At 50.5% G+C, this 24,141-nt stretch overlaps 10 protein-coding genes across 10 annotated transcripts; 6 read left to right on the top strand and 4 right to left on the bottom strand.

Moving 5' to 3' along the window:
• Position 1: 1 nt before the first annotated feature.
• Positions 2-1,952, top strand: M438DRAFT_86475 (DUF803-domain-containing protein). The gene is made up of 7 exons (XM_029910373.1): positions 2-290; positions 347-390; positions 443-559; positions 618-708; positions 768-928; positions 999-1,290; positions 1,341-1,952. Exons 1-7 carry the CDS (start codon positions 277-279, stop codon positions 1,852-1,854), a joined length of 1,233 nt encoding a protein of 410 aa, XP_029764741.1. The 5' UTR covers positions 2-276; the 3' UTR covers positions 1,855-1,952.
• A 3,012-nt stretch (positions 1,953-4,964) lies between these two features.
• M438DRAFT_342129 (uncharacterized protein) lies at positions 4,965-5,304 on the bottom strand. The gene has a single exon (XM_029904672.1). The coding sequence runs from the start codon at positions 5,253-5,255 to the stop codon at positions 4,974-4,976; it is 282 nt and encodes a 93-aa protein (XP_029764740.1). The 5' UTR covers positions 5,256-5,304; the 3' UTR covers positions 4,965-4,973.
• Positions 5,305-5,436: 132 nt separating this feature from the next.
• Positions 5,437-7,060, top strand: M438DRAFT_331456 (uncharacterized protein; the record flags this gene model as incomplete). The annotated part of the gene is made up of 2 exons (XM_029903409.1): positions 5,437-5,461; positions 5,616-7,060. The coding sequence occupies 2 exons, from the start codon at positions 5,437-5,439 to the stop codon at positions 7,058-7,060; spliced, it is 1,470 nt and encodes a 489-aa protein (XP_029764739.1).
• Positions 7,061-9,637: 2,577 nt separating this feature from the next.
• M438DRAFT_264999 (cutinase-domain-containing protein) lies at positions 9,638-10,423 on the top strand (the record flags this gene model as incomplete). The annotated part of the gene is made up of 3 exons (XM_029899985.1): positions 9,638-9,915; positions 9,967-10,168; positions 10,226-10,423. 3 exons carry the CDS (start codon positions 9,638-9,640, stop codon positions 10,421-10,423), a joined length of 678 nt encoding a protein of 225 aa, XP_029764738.1.
• M438DRAFT_86337 (inosine monophosphate dehydrogenase) lies at positions 10,198-11,750 on the bottom strand. The gene has a single exon (XM_029910371.1). It carries the CDS (start codon positions 11,644-11,646, stop codon positions 10,594-10,596), a length of 1,053 nt encoding a protein of 350 aa, XP_029764737.1. The 5' UTR covers positions 11,647-11,750; the 3' UTR covers positions 10,198-10,593.
• Positions 11,751-12,135: 385 nt separating this feature from the next.
• M438DRAFT_86295 (uncharacterized protein) lies at positions 12,136-12,928 on the top strand. The gene has a single exon (XM_029910370.1). It carries the CDS (start codon positions 12,219-12,221, stop codon positions 12,651-12,653), a length of 435 nt encoding a protein of 144 aa, XP_029764736.1. The 5' UTR covers positions 12,136-12,218; the 3' UTR covers positions 12,654-12,928.
• A 274-nt stretch (positions 12,929-13,202) lies between these two features.
• Positions 13,203-14,391, top strand: M438DRAFT_264686 (putative pectin lyase precursor; the record flags this gene model as incomplete). Its single annotated transcript, XM_029899963.1, has 2 exons — positions 13,203-13,754; positions 13,804-14,391. 2 exons carry the CDS (start codon positions 13,203-13,205, stop codon positions 14,389-14,391), a joined length of 1,140 nt encoding a protein of 379 aa, XP_029764735.1.
• Positions 14,392-15,818: 1,427 nt separating this feature from the next.
• On the bottom strand, positions 15,819-18,601 carry M438DRAFT_264637 (glycosyltransferase family 1 protein; the record flags this gene model as incomplete). The annotated part of the gene is made up of 8 exons (XM_029899961.1): positions 15,819-16,039; positions 16,095-16,233; positions 16,289-16,651; positions 16,741-17,052; positions 17,105-17,211; positions 17,263-18,040; positions 18,094-18,407; positions 18,466-18,601. 8 exons carry the CDS (start codon positions 18,599-18,601, stop codon positions 15,819-15,821), a joined length of 2,370 nt encoding a protein of 789 aa, XP_029764734.1.
• A 799-nt stretch (positions 18,602-19,400) lies between these two features.
• M438DRAFT_310937 (uncharacterized protein) lies at positions 19,401-20,772 on the top strand (the record flags this gene model as incomplete). Its single annotated transcript, XM_029902446.1, has 2 exons — positions 19,401-19,598; positions 19,669-20,772. The coding sequence occupies exons 1-2, from the start codon at positions 19,518-19,520 to the stop codon at positions 20,770-20,772; spliced, it is 1,185 nt and encodes a 394-aa protein (XP_029764733.1). The 5' UTR covers positions 19,401-19,517.
• A 932-nt stretch (positions 20,773-21,704) lies between these two features.
• Positions 21,705-23,624, bottom strand: M438DRAFT_402413 (uncharacterized protein; the record flags this gene model as incomplete). The annotated part of the gene is made up of 4 exons (XM_029909591.1): positions 21,705-22,447; positions 22,556-22,764; positions 22,805-23,182; positions 23,238-23,624. 4 exons carry the CDS (start codon positions 23,622-23,624, stop codon positions 21,745-21,747), a joined length of 1,677 nt encoding a protein of 558 aa, XP_029764732.1. The 3' UTR covers positions 21,705-21,744.
• Between the last annotated feature and the right edge of the window lie 517 nt (positions 23,625-24,141).

Raw genomic sequence — 24,141 nt, 5'->3', positions numbered from 1 at the left:
GGATCGGGGGACAGTCGTTCAAGCTCCAACGGTTCAAAGGGACAAGTTGGCCAACCTTGTTGCAACCTTCGACCCCTTTGACTTTTCGGACTCGTGCAGCTCTATTCCACTCAGCTCTACGCATACCCCCTCGATAAAATCAGTCAGAGTGGGCACAACGCTGCCTCTCCCGCCGCCTGCCGAATTCACTGTCGCTCTTTCTTTGTCGCATCCCGCTTTCTCGACCATCCGCACACTACGTAACCCTTCGACTCGACCTCGCACAACAGACCAGCCATGGTCGAAGACAAGTGCGACCCCCTACGCCTATACACCCCAAGCATGGCGCTGACCTTGCTTCCTCTAGGTACATCGGATTGGCATTGGCCGTCGCCTCAACACTTGCGATAGGTAATGCGCCCAAGCCCGACGACTGCGAGACAGCATACTGAACGAGATCAAGGAACGAGTTTTGTGATTACGAAAAAAGGCTTGATGCAAGCGAGCCAACAACATGGCTTCGAGGGAGAAGGCTTCGCATATCTCAAGAGTCCAGTGTGGTGGTCAGGCATCATCACAAGTACGTCGCATACAACCAATGCCCATTGCACGCCTAGCAACATGCTCACACAAAGCAGTGGTTATCGGAGAAGTCGCCAACTTTGCAGCATACGCATTCGCGCCGCCGATTCTGGTGACGCCATTGGGGGCGCTCAGTGTTTTGATCGGGTCAGTCAAGAGTTGGGAATACGCACACATACGGACGAGGTGGCTGACAAGTCGCGCAGGGCGGTATTAGGATCATATTTCCTCGGCGAGAACCTGGGCACGCTGGGAAAGCTGGGATGCGCCATCTGCCTGATCGGTTCAGTCGTCATTGTACTACACGCTCCTCCGGATAAGGAGATTCAGACAATCGACGAGATTCTCAACTATGCCGTCCAACCTGGTGAGTTGCCATCGAGGAAGACATGAAGAGGCGTGTGCCGAAGCGAGAGACTGAGACTGATACTGGACAGGTTTCCTCTTCTATGTGCTGCTGGTCATCGTCTTCTCGACAGTCATGATCTACCGCGTGTGCCCGCGTTATGGACGCAAGAACCCGCTGATCTACATTTCCATCTGCAGCACCGTCGGATCCGTCTCCATCATGGCCGTCAAGGGCGTCGGTATTGCCGTCAAGTTGACCCTGGCTGGCAACAACCAGTTCACCCACCCCAGCACCTACGTCTTTGTCCTTGTCACGGCAGTCTGCATCCTCACCCAGATGAACTACTTTAACAAGGCGCTGAGTCAATTCAACACCAACATGTACGCCCTCCTCATGGCCTTTCTCCAGGAACTTCAGCTAACCCATCTAGTGTCAACCCCTTGTACTATGTCACTTTCACCACCTGCACTCTCGTCGCCTCCTTCATCCTCTTCCAAGGCTTCAACACGAGCGACGCCGTCAACACCATTTCCCTCCTTTGTGGCTTCCTTACCATCTTCACCGGTGTCTACCTTCTCAATCTTTCGCGCGAAGATCCTGAAGGTCGCAATCACATGCAGTTGAATGGCAATGGCAGCCGCTTCGACCTCGACGGCATCCCCACCGATCCCATGTCCGGTCCTCTGACCCGCCGCTCCATGCAAGCCCGCCGCAGCTCCGACGCACAACGCCGCCGTTCCAACAGCCTCAACTTGTCCTTTGCAGGCAGAAGATCAAATGAGCACGACCGAGAGGCCTTGATGCACAACTACGACGTCGAGGCCAACAGTGCCGGTTTCAGTCTCGGTGATCTGGCTGATAGCGACGATGAGGGTGTATCGCGGCAAAACGGAAAAGCAAACGTCTCACACGAGCGTCTCAGCTTCAACAAGACAGGCAGGTGATCTCGATCGTGTGTGCTGCACTGAGAAGAAGCCTCGCAAGTTTTGTTCGACTTTTCTGCGGCTGCCCCGTTCGAGCCAACTGCAGAAGATGGTGTGTTGCAACGACCGGATGAGATGAAAGAGTTTACACAGTCGCATTTAACGGCGTTTTTATTGTCCTTTGTAATTTTGGTTTTTGGCATGATAGAACGAAGTCATGGGAACAAGGGAGGCAAACGGACGGCTAGCTTTTGATACCCTTGACCGGGTTTTGTTCTTTGGGTTTTTTTGTTCCCTTTCTAGACTGGAGACAAAAGCAGGCGTCTGTGGGAAACCCCTTAGAGAGCTCAAGAGCTCCAACTTTCTCTTTGCTCGGAGAATACTTGTATATAGAAAAGCTCAAAGACTTATGTTTAATCTTCAAGAACGATTAGGCGAACCTTTACCAAATGTTCTAGGTCATCGTGATAGCACAAAGCTGAGGCCATGGAAACCATTATTTTGACAAGTGAAGCTGGAAATATCTCTAGAGGAGTAGAGACCGCGACACATTAACTTTGTAGTATGAACTTTAGTGTATGATCTGACAGACTATACTCACATCTGGAGTTCTCTCGTCTGACTACAGAGTCCCAAAATCGTCTTTAGAGAGAGTGCTTGAGATTCTCCTCGTAGGACAGGGTGACGAGGCATGCAACAATGTGCCAAGACAAGATCGAGAAGCCTCGGCTTGCTTCGCGCCCACATTTCGTTCCCTCACAGCTACTCATGGGTAGTAGACGACTCGACACGTTCTCTCCAATAAGTTTCAGCGAATGATTGTTGTCACTTCAACTCAGACTTCCGGCCAAAGCAGACATCAAGCTCGAGGATTTCTTGTCCAAATACATTTGCCCTGAACGCTCCGTCGTCTTAGGGCAGGTAGCCATGTGTGACACCTGTGGTTATTTCATTGTCTGACCAAATCACATGCTTGTAGGAAGGCTCTTCCAAGCTGTTCTGAGATCTTCACCACCTCCTCCCGTGAGGCCAAGACATGCGAGGAAGCATGCAATACCCTCAACAAGCTGCCTGGCATCAAGAGCATGGTCACCTCGGCCCTGAAGACATTGCTGATAGCGTCGTATAGCTCTGTTCCATGACAGCGAGTCATCTGGACAACGCCCATATCGTCATTGAAAGTGGTGATATACTTGGCCGCTCGAAGCTGTGAGGAGAAGACAATCACTTGCATTGAGATGTGTGTATGCGTTCTATCATACAGTCTTGGCTTCAAGGTGGTGTATCGCCTCGGAAATCGTCTGGAGGGCTTGTCTTTGCGTACCAAGGCCGTCATACCTGTATCGGGTCAACAAGACTTGACTGGCAACACGGCGTGACAGGAACATGAGGACGCCACCATCTGTCTTGCCACGAACATCGTGTCTCTCTTTCCTCACCATTGAGACAACGACACCGCCATCATGCCAGCCTCTCCTCATCCATGTCATTGTTACATTGCCCCTCGTTCATTGGAATGCACGTCACACGGAGCCGCTCCATAGCAACAACATAACTCATTCCTGGGGGATGCGCAGCCCGCTTTCCCGATCCCGAAGACGGTTGACCACGATCTAGGCACCGTAACCGTGAGCGATCAGGCTAAAATACAGGGCTTGCAGATTGTTGCAGCATCTGAAACATCACAGCTTGCTCACCGCACTTGAGGGGGAAGCAAAAGCTTCACCTACTCTCCTACAAACACTGTCTGAATATCCGCAATGTCTCCCTCAACTTGACGTGCAGCCACTGTAACGTTATGCATCTGCAATCTGTTCAACGGCTCTAGAGTACGGGACCTGCAGAAGTATTGTACTTGCCTGTCGTGCCTTTCTGGTTCCTGCAAATTCGGAGATTGGCGTAGACGTAACCCGAATCCTTCGCTATCATCCCACTTTGGCCGCTTGAAGAGGATGGTGTTGCGGCGGTGAGAGTGTGCCTGGTTCATTGATTGACTGGATGGGTTCCTGGTGCCGGAGACAAGCCTTTTCTGTATAGCTCTCCCGCGATTTTGCTCGCATTCTCTCTCCCGCGCCAGCCACTGCGACTAAGTGCGACGTTTGGTTGTTCTTGCGCCCACCTAGACCAGACGTTCAGAGGTTATGGCTTGCATCATTCCTTCATCTCTGAGACATTTGTCCGCGGCAAATCCAACACCACAATGCGACGCGCGCGGCTCATGATGTTAGCACCCGTCTGTCGTATGTACATACCCGATATTCGTGTTGGAGTGTTGATAAACAGTCCTTTCAGGTCGGGTAGAACTTCCTTTCAATTTTGTCGGAGTCGGTCGTTGTATGGCATTCGGTGGAATGCTCTGCGGATCAAACCTGCGCAACAGACCTGCAGGACGCAGCGTCTGATGAATGTCATTCTGTGGTGGCGCGATACAACCCGGCTGGAAAGTCGAATCCTTGTCGTTTTTGTGTTACACAACCAACCTCACGGACCACACCATGAGCCGCCGAACGACAGACCCCGTGATGGATCATCATTGATGGAGTAAACATCTATTTCCATCAATTGATACATTCCAATCTCAATATTCCATCAGTTGTATGTTCTGATCAGAAAAATATCACAATCGTGGTCGAGATAGGGCTTCCGACATTTGACATCTGTTGGAACCCGTTGCGAGAATAGTAATGACACACGGGAGGGGAAACAGAGAACTGGCTGTTGGGACCATATCAGAAACAACTCAGCCAGCATCCTCGTCGTCTCAATCCGGATAACGCGCAGACATGCTGTCGTGCCCCCGTCGATCGCGCCTGAGCGCCCCCCTGGCGCAGATCAAGAGGATTCATAGCAGCAAGTCGAGACGGTACTCCGCCTCCAGTATCAAAGAGCACGCTCTCGTCCAAACAATTTGTCTACCAGATTTCAAGCTCTCGGTCCCTTGATCTGTGCGTAATGTTGCTTTGCATTGGTTGGTGTCACACACACCAGACTACACACCACACAACTCAACAACAGCTGGTGTTTTTGCTTGTAAGCCCGGTAGTATCTTGGAGATCTGGGGATCATTCCTGCTATGCGGCTTTTTTCTGGGACTTTCTGGATCGATAGCGCCTGGTGGGGATGACCCGCGTCTCGTCCAGTCAATTGCGAGCTGATGTTTTTGCCTGAGATGTTGATGATGAGAGCTGGCCTGTCAGCGGGGAAGGTATGGCCTCAGGAGTCTCTACATAAGTCCCTGCAGGGGCGAACTTTTGATATCCCTTCTCTCTACACGCACCCTCTCTCCAACTCAAAAAGCTTACTGCAGGGCTGATACAGGTACAAACCAATATTGTGCCCACCCTCCTTCTTTGCTTTGCCTTCTTTCCCTCTGTCACTCTTGAGGGTGTACGTTCGTTCGAAGTCTTTGTACCTGGATCCATTCCTCTTCAGGACCCTACGTGTCACCTCCTTGCAGTCACATTCCAATCCAGATCGAGCGTCCCTCCCCTGGAAATTAGCCTGTACCCCAGTATCCAAGGAGGCTCGAACCCTAAGGAACCCAGGCCACTCGAATCAGGACCCACTGGTCGTACAAGCCGTCTTGACTTTCAGCCAGTCATCATGAGGGACCCCAAGATGTATGAGGGTAAGTGCAAAGCAGATATAATGAAGGGAGGAGCAACGTGCTTTCATCCCTTCTCTTCACCCTCTTGTTTTCTCTCCTTGTCTCCAAGCCACATTTCTAACGGGTCTTGAGTGAGGAATTCTCTAAAATTGTTTTACTGACACAATGGACTCAGCAACTTACGAGTTGGCACACAGACGTGTTGCCAATCTTTCCATCGACACGAACAATTTTCAAGGCCCGTCAGCCTTGATCTCACCACCAGAGTCCGCCAACAGTGCCCGTCGGAGTTCCTACGATATGAACTTCAACCACACTCCAGTGTCAACGTACCATCCTAATACTCCGGTACATCATTTCGGTAGCCAAGAAATGTACAACGTGGGTCAGACCGACAAGATTAACGTCAACTTGCAATATCCGCCTAGTCCTGTCGACTTCTCATCTGGTCCGCAGAGCTATGGCGCGACTGCCTGCAACTCTCCGACCTGGAACTCGTCGATGGCGTTCGAACAGAAGGCTATGGACAACAGCTTCTACCAGGAAAGTTCGACCTTGCTATCCACTGATCAAGACTGGAACAGCTCCACTATGAGCCATTACTCCAACGTTGATTATGCTCCGGATCCGAGCTCCCTTTACATGCTTCCGTCTCAGGACCCCAGCAGCTCTTTCATGGCGGACGTTGACACGTCTCAGCATGAAAGTCTACCTTCATATATCGCCCCCAATCAGGCAGTATATCAACCTGAGCTTGATCACAGCATGAGCTTGTCTGGGTGGGGTCTCCAAACACCCGTGCACGACCACAGCATCCTGCACTCATCTTCGCCCGCGGAATACTCGCCTCTGACTCCCTCTACCCTTGAGCATTCATTCGACCACTCGTACGCTCAGCACGATGTGTCTCCAAGCTCGTCTGTCAATGTCCACACCACTCGTTCAGGCATGGGCAAAAGGGGCCGTAAGGTTTCCAAGCAAGACAAACGCAAGTCCATAATCAGAAATGTGCCGATAGCCAACTCGACCTCCATCAACTTCTCCATCGACAAGCAGGCTCAAGACTTCTACGTAAACAAGATCGTGGACCCCAATCGAAAACTGCACGAGTGTCCTTCTTGCGAGCGTAAGTTCCAAAGAAGCGAGCACTGCAAGCGCCATGAAGCAAGTCACGCCGATAAATATGACTATGCTTGCTTCATTTCCGAGTTCCCCCTGGACCCCTGCGATGACAAATCTCAATGTAAAGTAGGCAAGAAGCACAACGGCAAGCAGAATCGGAACGACAATTCCCGTTCTCACGTCTGGACACATGTCAAAGCATGGCTCGTCGCCAACAGTGCCCTCGTCAAAGAGGTCAACCTGAGCCAGAACAAGAAGAACAGGGGTCGCAACATCCCTATCTCACCGGCCCAGCTGTTGAAGCTGTGCACGGATAGAGATACTCCTTCACAGCAGGACACTGTTCTGAAGTTCCTGAACGGCGAGGCGGGCAAGGATCTTGGGGTCCACATCCTCTGGCACGAGAAGGGTTGCCCGGTTGTTCGTTGCTTGGGAGGTGTAGGTCAGGAGGGCGGGTGCACAATGTGCAGGGTCAAGCCTGGCCACAAGAAGAAGTGATGGCTTGCAGCTCATCGCATCGTTCTTGCCAGCCTCGCCAGTGTTCTTTCCTTTTCGGCTTCGGTTTGCACTTTTCCTTCGGATGACTTTTGGTTTTGCACGATACCTCCTTCTTCTTTCTCCTCTTTTGTTTCGCATTCGAGGGCTCTCACTCACACGACTACAATAATGACACGACTACGAACGACGAGGACACAAAAAATCAACACCAGCATTCACGACGACGACTCTACACGACTTCATCACGACACACCCATCACTTTCATCACTCTCTTGGCCGCATTCGTTTTCCTTTCTCGATTCATCATGTCGGGCTCTTTGTATTTCCTTTTCTTCTTTCGGTGTGGTTTTACTTTTGGTCTTCTCGTTTTCTTCAGTCATGGTAAGGAAGCCCTGGTACTTTTGGGAAGGAACAATGTTGTAGTATTATTTTATCATGGGGGGGAATGGCAGTGAACTGGACTTTCCTTTGGGTCATGTCAACGGAAAAAGGTTACACAAAAGGGGATGGGTGGAAAAAGTACTTTTGTTACTTGGGAAGGTAGAACCTGTGAGGCAGGATAATTCTTTTGTGAGCAATTCGATTGTGTTTCTGTTTTATCTGTTCTATCGTTACATTGCTGCCTCTGCATTGACAAGGCTATGTAGGGTGAATGATGGGGCGTGCGCTGTAGATGGAAATACTATTTACCGTTGTAGATGACTCTCCAACACATCAATGTGGTTGAATGGACAGCAAAATTGACGTATCTCCATTCTTGTAATTCAGTAAGAGGTTGAAGGAATGTTCTAGGCTCGCCCCGGGTCGCCAGTGCGACTGACGAGACTTGCCAGAACGTGTGCGTATGGTACCGTGTTGCCAATTTCCAAGCAGTAGATGGAGCCGAGCGATCAACCTCATTCTTCTTGCGGTTTGCAGAGTTGGCTTTTTGTATGGTATCGGATGTGCCATTCGCTTGATAATGTTTTTACATGACGGTGTAGGTTGCTGTGAGGTTCGATAGTATTGTGAGACTTTTCTCATGTACATGCACGACCTAGTGTCTTGCTCTGTATAGTGGTGGATGTCACCGCGACTTTCGTTGACACACGTGCTAGACTAGCTGTATAGCCGGCGAATAGCCCGGAGATGATGATCCTGTCGCCTGTTGCGGGCCCGGGCGACGCCCGAGCTGTCGCGAAGTCGTGGATCTTCCTTCGGCCGACAGCAAACCAGTTCTTCAAGACCTAGAGACCAAAAGTCCATCCAGATGAAGTGCGTCGCGCCGAATGGTCGTTGATCATGAATCATGTCAATTGTCTTTTCTCTTCAGAGTTGGAAGGATGGGAAGCGTGAAGGTCGACGTTGAAAGTTTACAGCCGAGGCACGGATGGCTTCCGATGTTTTTGTCAGGGCTTCTTTCTCACTTGCTCTCTTCCTTCCATGATTTTACGTCCGTTGTTGATGGCGATCGACAGAAAAGCCCGTATTGGCATCAAGAGACTTGGTGCTGTAGCAAACAAAATGCGGAAGCAGAGTTCAATGAATCGCGCAGTCAGGCCGAGGTGGCTAAAGTGCGTGAGCTGCTGTCGCTGGCGAGTGTTTCAGGACACGATCAAGCCATTTCGAACAACGGTTCTTGTTTCCGTCCTTCTACTCAAGGACAAGCTCCGCCTACAATTGACATCTCGCAAGGCCAAGTCACGCGAACTTTGATCTAACAAGCACTTAGTGCACACTACTCTTTCCCTATTCTGGCCTTGGTCTAATATAAAGCCCGGTGCACGCGAGAGACCCACCACGAGTCCCCGCAACAATCTTCACATCCCCCGGATCGATGACTAGGATGATTTACAATTCACTGCATCAAAGTCCCAAAGCTGTCATGGCGGGCCTGGTTTCGACCGGTTATCCGCACGATCGAATCATCTCAACCTTGGCTCCTCGGCAGTCACCTTCAAAAGTCCATGTTTCAGGCATGCATAGTGTTCGCACTGGTGCAGTATCAAGTGGGTGTCAGGTCTTCAATGCATGAACTACACCTGTCTACGATCACGTCAACATTCTAGATGGACGTGATAGTCGCGTTGCATGGAGACGACCGACTGGAATATAAGTACTACAACATCGCCATGTGGTTGATGTCTTTGTAGACCTAAGGGTCAACCGTGACCCTACAGGCAAAGTTTAGAGTTCGCCCTGCCACGACCTCTTGGTGTCATGCTTCGCTCCAGTACAGCCTCGTGGGCCAAGCTCGAGCGCAAGAGCCAATATCTTGGACCATGCAACTAGCTGTTATGGATCAGCAAAATCCACCTTCAACGACTGTACCTTGTATCGATGGTGGTGAGATTCATCTTGGCTCGTATACTCTCTGACGGCCGATTTGCCATGGCACTGTAGCAGCACTCCTCATCGCCAAATTTGCCTCGGGATCAGAACACGCTTTGAAAGATTTCCTATATAAACACTGATGTCCTTTCTGACTGAAACACTATCTTCAGCAGCATCAAAATCTATCCACACAACACTTTCGTTCTTCCTCTACACTCACTCAATCTATCTTTCATACTTCCGAATTCACGCACCCTTGCAACATGAAGTCCTTCTTCATTGCCTGCCTCGCTGCTACCAGCACTCTTGCTGCCCCCCTTGCTGTTCCTCAGTTCGGTGGTTTCCCTAGCTTTGGTGGTGGCTTCGGCGGCGGCTTTGGCGGCAGCACCAAGAACGATGTCACCAGCGGTGTTTGCAAGCCCGTGACCTACATCTTTGCCCGTGGAACCACAGAACTCGGTAATATGGGCTCTACTGTTGGTCCTGCCCTCGAGAAGGCCCTCGAGTCGGCCTTTGGTGCCAACAATGTTGCTACTCAAGGGTAAGTCTGAACTTCCAAAAGAATCCGAGTCACGCCTAACAATTAAAACAGAGTAACTTACCCGGCTGATGTCGCTGGTGCCATCAGTGGTGCTCTCAACCCTGGCTCCGCTCAGGGCGCTCGCACTATGGCTAGCTTGACCCAGCAAGCCCTGTCTAAGTGCCCCGACACCAAGGTCATCCTCGCCGGATACTCTCAAGGTGCCGAACAGGTTCACGGCGCTCTCCAGAACCTTCAGAACGGACAAGTTGCTGTGGGTCTCATATCGAAACTCCTTTCGTGTTTGGATAGTTGCTGATAATCACCACAGGTCGCTCTTACCTTCGGTGACCCGCTCCAGAGAATGCCTTTCAGAAACATCGACTCTGGCCGCACCAAGATCTACTGCAATCTCGGCGACGGTGTTTGCGCTGGTGCCTTCATCATCTCTGCTGCTCACTTGTCTTACGCCACTCAGGATGCCACTCCTGCCGCTCAGTTCGCCAAGGGTGTTATTGGCAACATCTAGATGTTGGAGATAGTTACAGATGGCAGTGCTCTCAGTGCAATATTGTCATCATAGATATTCGATTCTTCAACCCCCTCATTCCTCCATATTATTCCGGCAGTATAGCAAATCTTAACTTATTTTATTGTTGATTTTATGACTTATCTCCTTGGAATTTTGGGAATCCAGGCTCACTTCAGGCCTCGGACTATTCTCTCTAAAGCTGTTCTAGCTTCTTGTCTGACTTCATCAATGATCTCAGCAGCGGGCGCTTTATTGCGGACCAGACCAACTCCCGTGCCAGCCCAAATCGCAGCTCTTCTGTTGTGAGCACCGAACCCGAGCTCCGAGCTCTGCTTCGCTTCAGCATGCGATTTGCGGATATCGTCAATAGAAATGCCTTTGACGTGATCTCGATAGCTCTCGGCAATGAGGGCACGACCGTCAAAGTCACTAGGCCAGATGTTCGGACCGGCCAACTCGTCGAAGACTTTTGCGCGAACCGTAGTTTGTCCTCCGTCTTCTGTTTCTAGGATCGCGTCCACATATGCTGGATGCACTTTAGTTTCCTCTGCAGCCAGGAAGCTCGTTCCCATGACCACACCATCTGCACCAAGTGTCAATGCCGCAGCCACGCTAGAACCATGGGCTATACCGCCGGCTGCGACAACTGAGACATCATCTAGCCCCAGTCGTTCCAGTGCCTGTATAGTCTCGGGTATCAGCGAGATGATGCTTGCTCCCTTTTCACCGCCATGGCCGCCTGCATCTGCGCCCTGCAAGACGAGCACATCCGGATTGCAAGATTGAACCAAGTTCACGGCACCAGTGACACTGCCGATCTGTATCCAGATTTTAGTCTCACTGCTTGCCTTCCGTATCGCATCACTCCAAAGCTTAAAACCCGCCAATCCATGTGCAGCGAACAGCCACACGGCGGTCGGACGGAACTCCGCGACCAAAGCAACGACCTCGTCAAGCTTTTGAGCAAACAGCAAAGCGCCCAGTCCGATTGGTAATGTTGTATTGGGTTCTGGAATCCTGTTGCCGGTGACCAGTTCTGTGACATCTTCCAGAGCTGTACGAAGGGCTTTTATATCGGGAAGGGCGCCGAGGAAACCTATACCGCCAGCTTTGTAGACTGCGTGGGCTAGGTCATGGCCGGCGAAACCGCTCATGGGTGCTGAGATGATTACTGGTGAAGTGACCCATGGGTAGTCTTTTTCGAGACTTTGAGGAGCCATGATAGTGTTTGGAGCGGTCTTGTTCGGAGTGATTTGTTTATGAAAAGATGTGTTCACACGCTCAGCTCTGGATATGAGGGTACCTACTAGGAGTCATAGAGCGATGGTTGATGATAGATGACAAATGAAGAAGATGATTTGGGAGCTGACATGAGCGATGCGTGCCAAGAAACGTCACTATCGCGAATCTGGTGACGAGTGACGAGTCGCGTCTTCTTCTTCTTCTTCTTCTTCTTCTTCGTCCTCCGTCTCTTCCTGGCTTTCCTGCACTGCTTCGTCAGCTTCTGCTTGTGGATGCGCTATGAGGCATGTTGTCGCGCAAAATATCTCGTTGACCGGTCTCCAGCAATGGCCGGGCACTGCACGACGACATGACTGTGCGAACACTTCCATTTGTTTGGTCTAGTCAGACAGAATTGAAATTGTCGTTATTATCTCACAGATTTGGGAAACAAGCACATACGGCCACAGTCAGCTGAAAACTGGGCATCCCGTCCGCTCTGCCATACATAAGCAGTTGAACGGCAGATTAGTACTACGGTGGGTGACCACGTGGGAATCCCTGCTGCTGTATGTTTTGCATTTTCTTTTGTCTCTTTGAGACAAAGAATCTCTGTCTTGTCAGAATGGAGAAGGTGCTCGCTTGTTTTGTTCTTGCTCTTTTGGCTGGTGTTTCAGCTTCATCAGGGTTCGGTTGCGTCCCGGATGCATCCGGCGAGGAGGTTGCCCTCGTCCGCAGCGTCCGCAATTGCCATTTTCTCTCGAACACAGCTCGCAACATGACCTCGTGGATTCATCAAGTTGAACTGAAGCGTCCGTCGCGTGAGAGCCCTTTTTCAACTTGTCGACTTCGAAAGGAACTCGTATATCGCGTTGGAGTGCTTCCGAACTCCAGGATCTTCTGCAACCCTAAAAAGCAGCCTCCGATCACACACTCGACAACATGCTATCTATTGCGCTTTCATGTGCCTATTCAGGCGGAATCGGAAATATCGCTGCCGTTTTAAGCGCCTCAAAAGTCGAAAGAGGGATGCGCTCCTGTCAATCTCGATATGGCTTGGCTTTACTCTACATTTCGAGCCCTAATGCACGGAAATAGAGACATTGGACGAATGATCCTAGATGCCAGCCAATGATCCGTTTGGCACGAGAAGTTCTTGATAGCTACGATGGGGAAATGCATCATGACTCCAGTCAACTATAGCTTCGAGGAACAAGACCAGAAGCACACTATCACCCTGTTCCTGCCTGTGCGATATCTGAGTTGAACCGCTACAAAACGGGCAGTGGAGACGCCCTGACAGCGATCAGAGTATAACTCATGTGGGGTGAAACACCTTGGCTCTTTAACCGAGTATCGAATAAACAGAGCCCTCGCCAAAAGATATTCAGACACCCGAGACGGTGTTCAGCATCACGACATGGAGTCTTTCACTAATCATATATAGGTCTTGTAGGTGCACCTTGCTCAAACCAGGCTTCAACATACGGTCCCACCTCTTCACATTCATCTGTTCTGTTTTTTCAATTCTTCAAACATTCCATTATTTGACAACATGAAGTTGGCTACTTCTCTGATCGGAGCTTTCGTTGCACTTGCTCAAGTTGTCACCTCTGAAGCTGTGGTGGGCAAGGCCGATGGTTTTGCATACGGCGTCATCAGCGGTGGAAATGCTTCGCCTGATTACCCTGCCGACATTGAAGAGCTCAAGTCTATGCTTACCGACGCCACCCCTCGTGTGATTGTTCTCAAGAAGACTTACGACTTTACTCAATCCGAGGGCACCATCGTCGGCAATGTTTGCTTGTCGTGGGGAGATGCCCACTCTTGCCAGCAGATCATCCAAGACGACTGCGGCGAGACCCCGTCCATGACTGCGAAGTGGTGGAAGGCTCCTACTCAACCTATCGATGTTGCCTCCCACAAGACCATTCTTGGCGTAGGCAACAAGGGTGTCATCAGAGGCAAGGGCTTGAGGTTCCGAGGTGGCGCTAGCAACATCATCGTGCAGAACATTCAAGTGTCTGATCTCAACAACAAGTATGTTTGGGGAGGCGATGCCATTGGCTTTGATGGAGCCGATTTGATTTGGATTGACCATGTTACTGTAAGTCAATGACTCTTTTCCTTTTCGAACCAAAACTGATTTTGTTTAGACACACAACCCTGGCCGCCAACACTACGTCTTCGGCTTCAATCCCAGTACTCGTGTCACTCTTTCCAACAACTACATCAACGGCAACTCAACATACTCTACCAGCTGCGACAACTACCACTACTGGAACTTCGAGATGGTTGGCACCGACGACCAGATCACCATGAAGAACAACTACATGTACCGCACGGCTGGCCGCGCACCTGCTCTCAGCGGTGGTACTCTCCTTCACGCCGTCAACAACGTCTGGTCCGACAACGGTGGCCACTTGCTTGAAGGTGGTGACTCTAAAGCTCGTGGTATCTTCGAAGGCAATGTGTTCACCGACATCAATTCGATGGTCGCAGACTACGCAGGTAGATTGTTCGGAACTCCTGCTGGAAGTGAGAGCAAGTGCAAGTCCGCTCTCGGTCGCTCTTGCCAGACCAACTCTTACAAGCAGTCTTCAGGAAGCTTGGACTCTTACACCGACACTTCCTTCTTTGGCGACTTCTCTGGTCTTCACATCGCTAGTGCTGGCTCTGCGGCTCAAGCCGCTTCCAGTGTACCTCAGAATGCTGGAGCTGGTATCATCAATGTCGGAGCTTAGATTGGCACCGGACATTCGAGTGTACCTGACTCGGCCTGCACTTGTCGGTTCTTTATCCCATTGTCAAAATGTATTTCATTCTCCCCTGAATGCCTTGTCTCGTGTTCTTTATTAATTCCTTTCTACAACGAGTCTTTTGTTTCAGCTTCCACTGTTGACCTTTGTTAAATTTGTCTTATCACTTTGCATCTCTCTATGCACGAGACATGTCTCTTTGTTTTCGAGACAACACCATTGTCTTTCAAACTTCCATCTCAAGTGCGAGGCACTGCAAGACATCCTTGCCAGTCATGTATATATAGCACCACAACATCCTCATCTTCTCAAATCATATCCACAACACTTTCACAACCAAACAGAACTACCAACCAACCAACCGACCAAACCAAAACCCACTACCAATTCAAACACCACTTACACACCAAAATGTGCAACAAGTCCAACTCCCCCTCAAACGGCCCCGTCCTTTCTCGTGACCGTTTCTCTGGTCAGCCTCGCTGCCGCCGCTGTGGTATGCCTTGTGTTTGGTTCTTCTACTCACCGGACCAGACTTGGTGGTGCCCCTACTGCAAGCGCTTCCTCTACTAAATCGCCCCACCAACCTCCTTCCTCCTATCTAACTCTGTACAGGTGAGCATTTTGAGTAACCGAACTATCCCACCCCTCAAGACCCGATCCGAATATCACATCAGGAGGCTTTGATAGCCTCTTAGATCCAGATTGTAGGTTTTCTATATCATCAGGCGTTGGAGTTTGCGATAAAGGTATGTTTTCTGTTTTCTTGTTTCAGGGATGTCAAATCAAATCAATCATTTTTTGTTCTTCAATGTTTTTCCCTCTTCCTCTGTGCCATACCATAATGTGATCTAATTGTTTGTAATCTGAACAAATAGCCTGTACGATCATTTGACAACAGTGGCGTGAATGCAGGGGAGAGATATCACCCCTGAATCGAAGATCCGTCTCAGCCTCCCATGAACAGACCGGCTAGCTGTCAAAATGCAAGATGGTTTGTTGAATTCGATACAGATCCATAGAGTGGTCACCCTCGAGCGCTCTCTCTGGACAGATGTGTCGGCACCAAAAATATCGTGCCTTCTGATGGCTCTTTAGTAGGGCATCTTCGTCAGCTGAGAGCTCGATCTTGGTGCGATATCTGTGCCGGGATCGTGGCGTGATGAATACCGAGAGTGCCATATTGAATCTGTGCCTTCTCTTTGGTTCGTGATCAAGGATTTTTCGTCTGATCGCTCCTTCCTATTGACGTGACGTTTCCGATCGATCGCCGTTTCCCATTTATGCTTCGTCGCTGCTTCTCTACGCCGTGAAAACTGTCGACTTTAAATAGATAAACGAGCGCGACAGATGTAATGGCTCTGGCTTATGGGCTGGACATCGCGGCCGATTGAAGACTTCCATCGTTAGAATCACTTCTTGTTCTTCTTGCGACCGCGGCGTAATGTGGCCCGAGTCGCGTCAAAGGCACTCAATACTATGGCTACCTGTTCGGGACCAAGCTTGTATCTCGTGTTGAGGTAAGCACCATGGACCTGGCGGGCGAAAAGTATCTCTTGCCTGTCAGGATTGTACATGGTCTTGATAGACTTGTACACGCCTTGAGCTGGATATGCTACAAGTCCAAATATGCCTGTCATGAATATTAGTAACCTTCTTGATGACATCGTGTTCGGAAAAAAACATACCAGCTGCTGGGGTGGTTACGAAGCCGAATGCGCCGGCAGGTATGCCCTTCATGAACCCAGCAAAGCCTTCGTTTTTGGCGCCTCGTATTGGGTGCATGGCGAGGTTTGCGAAAGCGTCCACAAAGCCCATGCCAAATTTCTGTTCCGCTTATTAGTATTTCTTGACGATCGAGCATCTTTTGGTCGATCCTCACCTTGCAGGCAACTCTACCTCCGCTTCTCCAGTCGGTCACTGGCTCAAATCGTCTTGTCTTGCCACCAAGCAAAGCAGGTATACCGTCCAGACCGTCGACAAGTGCCATCGGGTAGTCCACTAGCGACGCTTTCACTGCCACTCCTCCTATTTCAGCCACCGAGCGAGACGTCTTGATCGCGACTCTGGCAGCTCTGCGATCGCCGCTCTCGTCACGAGAGCCATTTGATTGTTTGAACTCGCTCTTGAGGCCGAAGAAGAGACCACTGACAGCCGTTAAGACGTCCACTGCAGCTCCCATGATGGCAGATCCACCTGCGGTCAGAGGGTCCCAGCGCTGGTTCTCGATGGTAATAGGATATGGCTCATATCTGACCAGGATATTAGCAGCGAAACAGCCACGCGTGAGAAGGACGATATCTTACCTTCAATCTTTATTTTACCGTGCTCGACTAGCGTGTGCAGTGCCAAATCTGAGAGCTTGAGCTTGTTACTCTGCTCATCTGACCACACCCAGGACGCCTTTTGGCCGTTGATGATATCGCAGGTCATCGCTTGGGCGGGCAAGTTGCGGAAAAAAGATTCTGCGGCGGCGTCAACACCTCGCTCATGGCTCATGCGTCTCGCAATGTCTGCTGCCGCTTGCAATGTTGCTGGTTCCAGGCACTTGCGTATCATCGCTGCTAGATTTTCGGAGTTCAGCTCTTTATGGTGTATCGGTTTGGGTCCGGCGCCTGCCACTGCGACCATGTTGCCCCATAATGGCTGGCTGTAGAGAATCAGTTGTGGATGGCAAGAAGCGATATGATCGACTTACTCCGAAAAATGGCACGATACCAGTGGGTCGTCCATTTAACAGACCACAAGCTGTTGTGCCAGCACCACCATGATGAATCACCCCTGCGACGTGTTTGAAAAGCCACTCTGCCTCGCGTCAGCATGTTGGCACCATATCACGCATTCATGAGTTCTGACCATGAGGACAATCACCGAGGAACAAGATGTCCCTGTCGGATCTGCCAGCACCGAGCTTGCTCCACCCTTTGGACACAATGGCTCGTACTCGACAGGCCTTGACTGCAGAAATGATCAAATCGGTCATGTTTTCCGGATTCTCCATGACGATGCTTCCGAAGCCTATGTATATGGGTCTTGGACCAGCGCGCAGGAATGCGTCCAACTCGCGGTCAGGTGTGTATGGTTTCTCTTCTCGAAAGAAAAAACCGCAAACATCAATGTATGATGGCCAGTCGGAGGGCTTCGGCACCAATGCGGGCGACCAGCAATATGTGAAGGGGACCTGGAGTATCTCTGCGAGGCGAGGAGCCACCATATTCGCAACAGCATCCAGTCCCAAGGTCTTCTTTCTCCAGAGGTTGATCACGTCGCCAAGTCCCTGCCAGGTCATGACATCGACAATTCTGTATGACATGAAGTTCGCCGTCTGCGGATCGCTTTCTTCGGTCTGCATGTTCGCCAGCGGGTGAGGGAAGGCTTTCGTCGGTGACCATGGCATGGTGAACATGAGGTGCACGGGAACGCCCAGTGCTTGAGCGCAGTGTACATGGGCGAAACTGGGCGGGTTGGCGATGATGGCGTCTGCGACGAAAGGGATTTCTGTTCGGGCGTCTGGCATGATGCAAGATCTCCAGCATCCGTTCAGCATTTCGTATACCATCTTTCGTTTCCGGCCAATCTCGCCAGACTTCATCGTAGCGAACGATGGAAAGATGCTGGGGTTCTTGACCATGTACTACAACACCAGCCGTCAGCGATGCGTCTTCTCCCTCCATGCAAAACACGTACCGCCATCAGGTGAGCCGCGTTGCCACCTATATTGTAAAACTCGAGGCCAGTAGAACGCACAAAGTCCTCAAATTCGCCATGGGTGGCTATGCGTATGCGATGACCAGATGATTGGAGCCTTTGACCTAGTGCAATGAACGGCTGTACGTCACCTCGACTTCCAACAATCTGTATGACGATGTTCAATGGTGGCACTCGGCCTGGAGTATTGGCGACTACTCGCTGTGGAGTTTGGTTTGTGACAAGTTTTTCAATGTCGTATCCAGGGATGGCCGAGAGCTTCGTCTTGATACCGATGTTAAATCTTCCGTCGTCTACCAATTATCATGTCAGTCTCGAGCTTGATTCAGAAAACACAGTGTTGGCGGCTACCCGTAATCTTAGCTGACACGCTGCCATCATTGGAGTGTCCTTCAAACTTGTATGCAGGAGGGGCGTCCCAGTTGAGTCCATCTTGATTGCCACTGCTCGGCTGGTAAGCTCCTGTTGTCGTTCTTTTGCTGTCCATTGGTGAGTTGGAACTGGGTGGTGTTTTGAGGTTGTGGTTTATTCGATTTGCGATGAACAAGAAGATGGAGGAATGAGCCGACATAGGGTTGGGGTGACTGTCCATTAAAAAGGACTCTCATTGCGCAAGCCACTCTACTTTGATTACCCCTACCTGCAACTGATGTCAGGACGTTTGTTTGTAGCACCGCCATGCGCATGAGCTCCGATAGCTTAACCCGCAATTAGAACAGCCGCTAAAGCGCTTGTTTCAACATGTCTTGAGGTCGACCTGGGACCTCTGCGGAGTAGCTATCAGCTTTGCGGATTCGATCATCATGTCGCTCGGAGTAACATATTCCAAGATAACATTTGAAGGTGTAAAGACCTCTACAATATTGCTGCACTTCCGTTCCTTGCTCTTGCTACAGAGGGAGGATCATTCCAGCAAGATTGTTGTAGCGATGGTATGAGCCTATGAGGAGCGCAAAGGTGGGCGTCGAAAAGTTAGAGACTGTATTCGGATACGCTCTTACGCTCACAGCCCTGCGGCTTGGCACCGTATTTCTGAATACGTTCAACCTGAGGCTCTGAGCCACAAAGGAACAGGCCTCTCTGATTGCGGTGAGGTTGTTGAAAAGCATTGAGCTTTCGAGACCCGAGATCTTGATCCGAAGCATCTCGAGAATTGATCTGGCCATCTCCTTCCAGAAAGGGAGTCGCCCGTAGATTTTCCCAAACCCCTCGGTCCGATAAAGTGTTAGTCTTGGCAGGTGGCAGTCTCTACTACAAGCTTCCCCAAAGAGCAATGTCATTCAACGGGCGTGTGGTTCATCCTGCATGACGATGTTTTCCGTGCTGGATCTTCACTCTCCCAAGGCTCCCAGAAAGAGGGAAGTGGTCTTGTTCGAGCATCCTCGATTTTGTGAGTCGGCGATATGCAATTGAAGCCTCGAAAGCGGAAGGCGCATACCAAGTCTCGGGCTGGGTGTATAGCATGCAAGCATCAACACACTAAGGTAGGAGCTGTTCTGCTGTGATACGTACGAGGGGTGTCATTATGATGACCGAGTTACTGACCCTCGGTAGTGCGATGAAGGACGCCCACGTTGTGGACGGTGCGAAAGACTCGACATTGATTGCGTTTTGGGCCCGCCGCCAAGTTCGGCTTCGAGCTCCAGGCAGACTGCCTCAAGGCCTCCGTCGCAGGAACTTGCATCGCCTACCAGACCTCATGTTGCAGAGCCTCTTCATATCCTCGATCTAGAGCTGTTGCACAACTATAGCTTTGACACATATGCGACCTTTCTTGGCAAAGGACTCGATCATGATGTGTTTCGTACTAAGTTGGTCCAGCTTGGGTTTAAGCATACATATGTTCTCCATGCTCTCCTAGCTATATCAGCCCTCCACATGCACTATAAGGATGCTGCACGGACTTCTCTTCCAACCACCGCCGCGGAGCATTTCGACTCTGCCTTACATCTCGCGCAATCAACCATGGGTCATGTCACCGAGGAAGACGCGATTGCCATGTTTTTCTTCTCATCGACTACGGCTGTTTACGCCTTAGCAAAGGATTATTCAAATCCGTACAGCCATCTCACCTCTGCGTCGGACCCCGTAGATGACTTCGTTCTCTACTTCAACCTCACTCGTGGCGTCCACACTATAGTGCGGCACCACTGGCCTTTTCTCGAGCACTCTTGGATAGGTCCGTTGTTCAAAGATCAAGCGTCTGTCGCAAGTCCTGCCGGTCCGGCTTCAGACTACCCACGCGTGTTGGAATTGCAAGAGCTACTGCAAGCTTGCGAGGGAGATCTCCGCGAAACATACGCGCATGCGCTGGATCGCTGGCTTGCATACATGGCCGTGCTCGAGACGACTGCTGAAGCAGAAATTCATCTTCTTTTGGTCTGGCCCATAGAAGTCGATGCTGAGGTTTTGACTCTACTGTCGTGTCGAGATCCTTTCGCCTTGATAATCCTCGCCCATTACGCTGTCTTGATAAGCTTGCGGCCAAATGCTTGGTGGGCTGCCGGATGGCCCGTCAAGATCTTGGACGCCATCATCCGTTCTCTGGATCCCGAATGGTACCGCTTTGTAGAGTGGCCCAGAGCCAAAATCAATCATCACGACTTGTCCCTCTTTGGGGATCAAGCTCCATCTATTGATGTCGAGATGGTCAATTGACTGATGAAAGTTGTCACTGTATTCAGTTCGAACACACCGTTCTTTTACACGGTCCCTTTTGTTTTGGATCATACTCATCAGCTATTCGACGAAAGAATTTCTGATCTTTCGCCAAGCAAGGGTAATCCTTGTCTGGCATCATCACCTCCTGCTACAGCTCCTAACCTGCCGCGCCTCAAGCACTTGGAGCTCGCCAAGATCAATCTAGTCAGTAGTTTTGACCTGTACCATCGACCTCCGTTACTGGTCCCCACATTCTCAATGATAATGCCGAAGTCCAGACGCACTCTAAGTTAGTCGTGATGAACTCGGGAGTGATTTTCGCCAAGCACGGGGAGGAGAGGAGGTGAGGTCGTAGTGCTGGGAAGAGCTCAATGCAATGAACTCATGATCTTGTCACCTTGCAGAGATGAAGCTCGAAGCTGTTCCCCTTTTGTGGCGTTGAATGACAAGTAGGTCCCCATAGCGTATGGTTTGCGGTGAGAGTCGGCGATGAGTACCTCGACATGGAGCCAGAACGGGACTAGTCCTCGATGGTTGCGCGGCGGTCGTGGTCGTCTGGCCGGGAGTTTCGACGAATTATCGCAGTAGGCGAAGTCAGCGTTTACACACATTCACACAAAATCCAACAATAACAAAACCGCTCAATTCTTTCTCGTACCTCTAATCATAACCCCTCCACGCGAGACTATCACAATCTCCCAAGACATCATCACAATACACCAAATGGCTGCGACTACCAACGGCAAGTCCAACACCGCCGACAAACCCAGGAAGCAACCAAAAAGAGACAACAAGGTCAACAAACCCGATCATACCAAGAGGACCACGGCCAGAAAGCGCCACATCTTTACCATGGATTGCACACAGTCTACAGGAGGCTTTGGTTTTACTACAGTTCCATCATATGATGATCCTTCCATTCTGTGTCTATCTATCGTAGCACACATCCGTGCCTATACATGAGCCGTCCTAGGCAAAGTGTGGTATGTATAGCGTGAAATTTGGAGTCGTGAAAGCCGAGTCGGGGAGATATGGCAAGTCAACAAAGCATTCGACAACCAGATAAAGCCTCGCCAGAAGGTAGAGAGGAGCGTAGCAGTCAAAGATGAACGCTTCCAGCTTCTTTCTATGGGCTGTGAGCGGTCTTCCGGAGTGATAAAGTTCGAAAGGATGAAAACGTCCATGGTGCCATGCTTGATAGAGTACGGGAAATAGAGGGCCAACGATTGCTATCGCGATGCCCGAGATCTGCCACATGATCCTCTCGATGCTGGTGTTGAATGGGGCGTTCCAGGCGAGTAGGTGGAGACCGCCGTATAGTAACTCTACTATCGTGAGAACGGGAAGGATCGGAACCTCTCGGAAGGTTGCTGCCATGTACAGGATGTTTGGCGAGAGAGACCAATTTCTAATCCGATCGATGGAGTATACCTCGCCGTGGTACTCATTGATACTCACTGGCCCCGTTTCCGCTGCCTGCTTTAGTCTTTCCTCCATCTCAGGTGTTACGTCAAAGACAAACTGCTGTGTGGCTAGAGGTGTCGGTCTAGCCAAGTTCTTAGGATTTGAGATGCACCAGCTATACGTGATCCAGAATTGGTATATGTTGATACTCAGAGAGAGATCAAAACTGTCTATTTCTTTGCTCTTTCCAGAGCAATGGATGCCAGAGCTAGTATTTGGTTAGCGAGCAGTCAAACGAAGGACCATCGATGGCACCACAAACATGATTGAAGATAGACGCGTGCCGAATCGGATTCTTCGCTGGATTTTCTCGTACAAGCACTCGTCATGATGTGCAATTGAGTTACAATCTCGCTCAGGATGGTTGAAAGACGTCAGGCAACCTGAAATAGACACTCCTGGTTGCCCATGGAACTTTAGGTCGGGCCAGGTCGGAGGCGGTGGAGGAGCGTCCTCTTGGCCACCGAAAAGGTTCATTAATGCGACGTGCTGACGTAGGCTATCAGTAACAACCAAAAGGCTAGGCTGCTCAACATCAACGGGTTTCTTCCACCATATTGCATACGTAACAAAGGTACATAAGCAATGGCCCCAGTACATTTAGTTCCAGGAGACTGATAGAGGCACCTTGCATCATTCGAGCCACACATTGAATGCAGAACCATAGAGCTTGCAAGCACACGATGCTTTTTGCAAGCGTGCTAGCCTTGCTCTTGTCCAATATCTCAGATTCCGGAAGATCGGGAAAGACTTCAGGCAGTTTGTCCAGGACGTATAGCAAGCCAGCTTCGTCTAATATAAGAGTCGTCATTTCTTCGGGATGACCAAGGCCGAGATTCTCTGCTTGGATTGCAAAGCCCCCCATAGCGGCATAGAAGCCGTGAGTGAGTGTCCAACAATGGCGTCGTAGTGGAGGACTTGAAGCCGATTCCAAGGACATCTCCTACGCAGGTTATGTGTGAGCCAGGTATAGCTGAAAGATTCACAGAAGCTCTCACCTGGTCGATGACGGGATCAAGTGGTATGCGGAAGCTTAGTGCCTGCGTGAGATATTGCCATGCACGTCGGTACCATGTCGAGATCGGCGTCCTTGGATAAGTTTGATAGGCTCTCTGTGTGATTCGCGAAGCTTTTCGGTATTGTTCCCAAGCGTTCCAAGCGACGAGTTCTGGTGCGAGGAGGCCTAGAACCAACCATCCGGCTTTACGATACTTCTGTAGATGTTCCTTGCCCGTTTTCGGAATGTTGAGATGCACGGCTGTCCAAACACAAAGCACCAGAGTCGTTACACAGGACGACAAGATGCTAAACGTGCCTCGTTCGCGAGGCTCTGGATGCCATGCTGCAGTCTGGTTAGAGGCCAGGGTTCCAAAGGGTGTGAACATCGTGAGCGGAATTTCTAGGGTGTAAATTCCAATGACATTCAATAGCAAAAGATTCGTAGCAGAGAGAACCACGTAAGATATAGTAGCAAGGTATTTAGGACAGCAAGAGGCTTAGCCTTCAGAGAGGTTGGCTCCATGGCTGTCAAGCCTCAGCTGAAGATGGAAATAGACATAGATCGTGGCACAGCTCGAGCGTGTGGTATAGATTCCTCACTGCCTTGCTCGAGTTTGACAGTCTTCCAAAGAGAACAGCGGTGTGGTGATGGAACAACGCGCTCGACTAACACATGATGACAGAACGTCTTCTAGTACCCTGAACGGCCCCAAAAAACCTAAGCTTCGCCTCAGGCTGCAAAGGAGTCTCTGCCATAATTGTCGATGCGAAATACGTCGACGAGACATTGCATTGTGCGCGATACAGCTCCACGCACATTATCGCCGACTTACGTACGACCTGCGAAACACCATGGCGACGACCCGCTGGACTTTGAGTGAGAAGAAATGGAGGAGCGGAGGA

The sequence above is a fragment of the Aureobasidium pullulans genome (assembly GCF_000721785.1).
Source record: "Aureobasidium pullulans EXF-150 unplaced genomic scaffold scaffold_2, whole genome shotgun sequence".
Classification (NCBI taxonomy): Eukaryota; Fungi; Ascomycota; class Dothideomycetes; order Dothideales; family Saccotheciaceae; genus Aureobasidium; species Aureobasidium pullulans.
Note: the sequence above shows the minus strand (reverse complement) of the source record. Positions and strands in the feature narration are given on the sequence as shown.

Excerpts from the sequence above, each read along its gene's own strand:
- M438DRAFT_86295 (XM_029910370.1), top strand. The coding sequence starts at position 12,219 with ATGTTTTGCATTTTCTTTTGTCTCTTTGAGACAAAGAATCTCTGTCTT.
- M438DRAFT_86337 (XM_029910371.1), bottom strand. The coding sequence starts at position 11,646 with ATGGCTCCTCAAAGTCTCGAAAAAGACTACCCATGGGTCACTTCACCA.
- M438DRAFT_342129 (XM_029904672.1), bottom strand. The coding sequence starts at position 5,255 with ATGGATCCAGGTACAAAGACTTCGAACGAACGTACACCCTCAAGAGTG.
- M438DRAFT_86475 (XM_029910373.1), top strand. Across the intron at positions 391-442 it reads CGCCTCAACACTTGCGATAG|GAACGAGTTTTGTGATTACG; the intron begins GTAATGCGCCCA and ends AACGAGATCAAG. Across the intron at positions 560-617 it reads GTGGTCAGGCATCATCACAA|TGGTTATCGGAGAAGTCGCC; the intron begins GTACGTCGCATA and ends CACACAAAGCAG.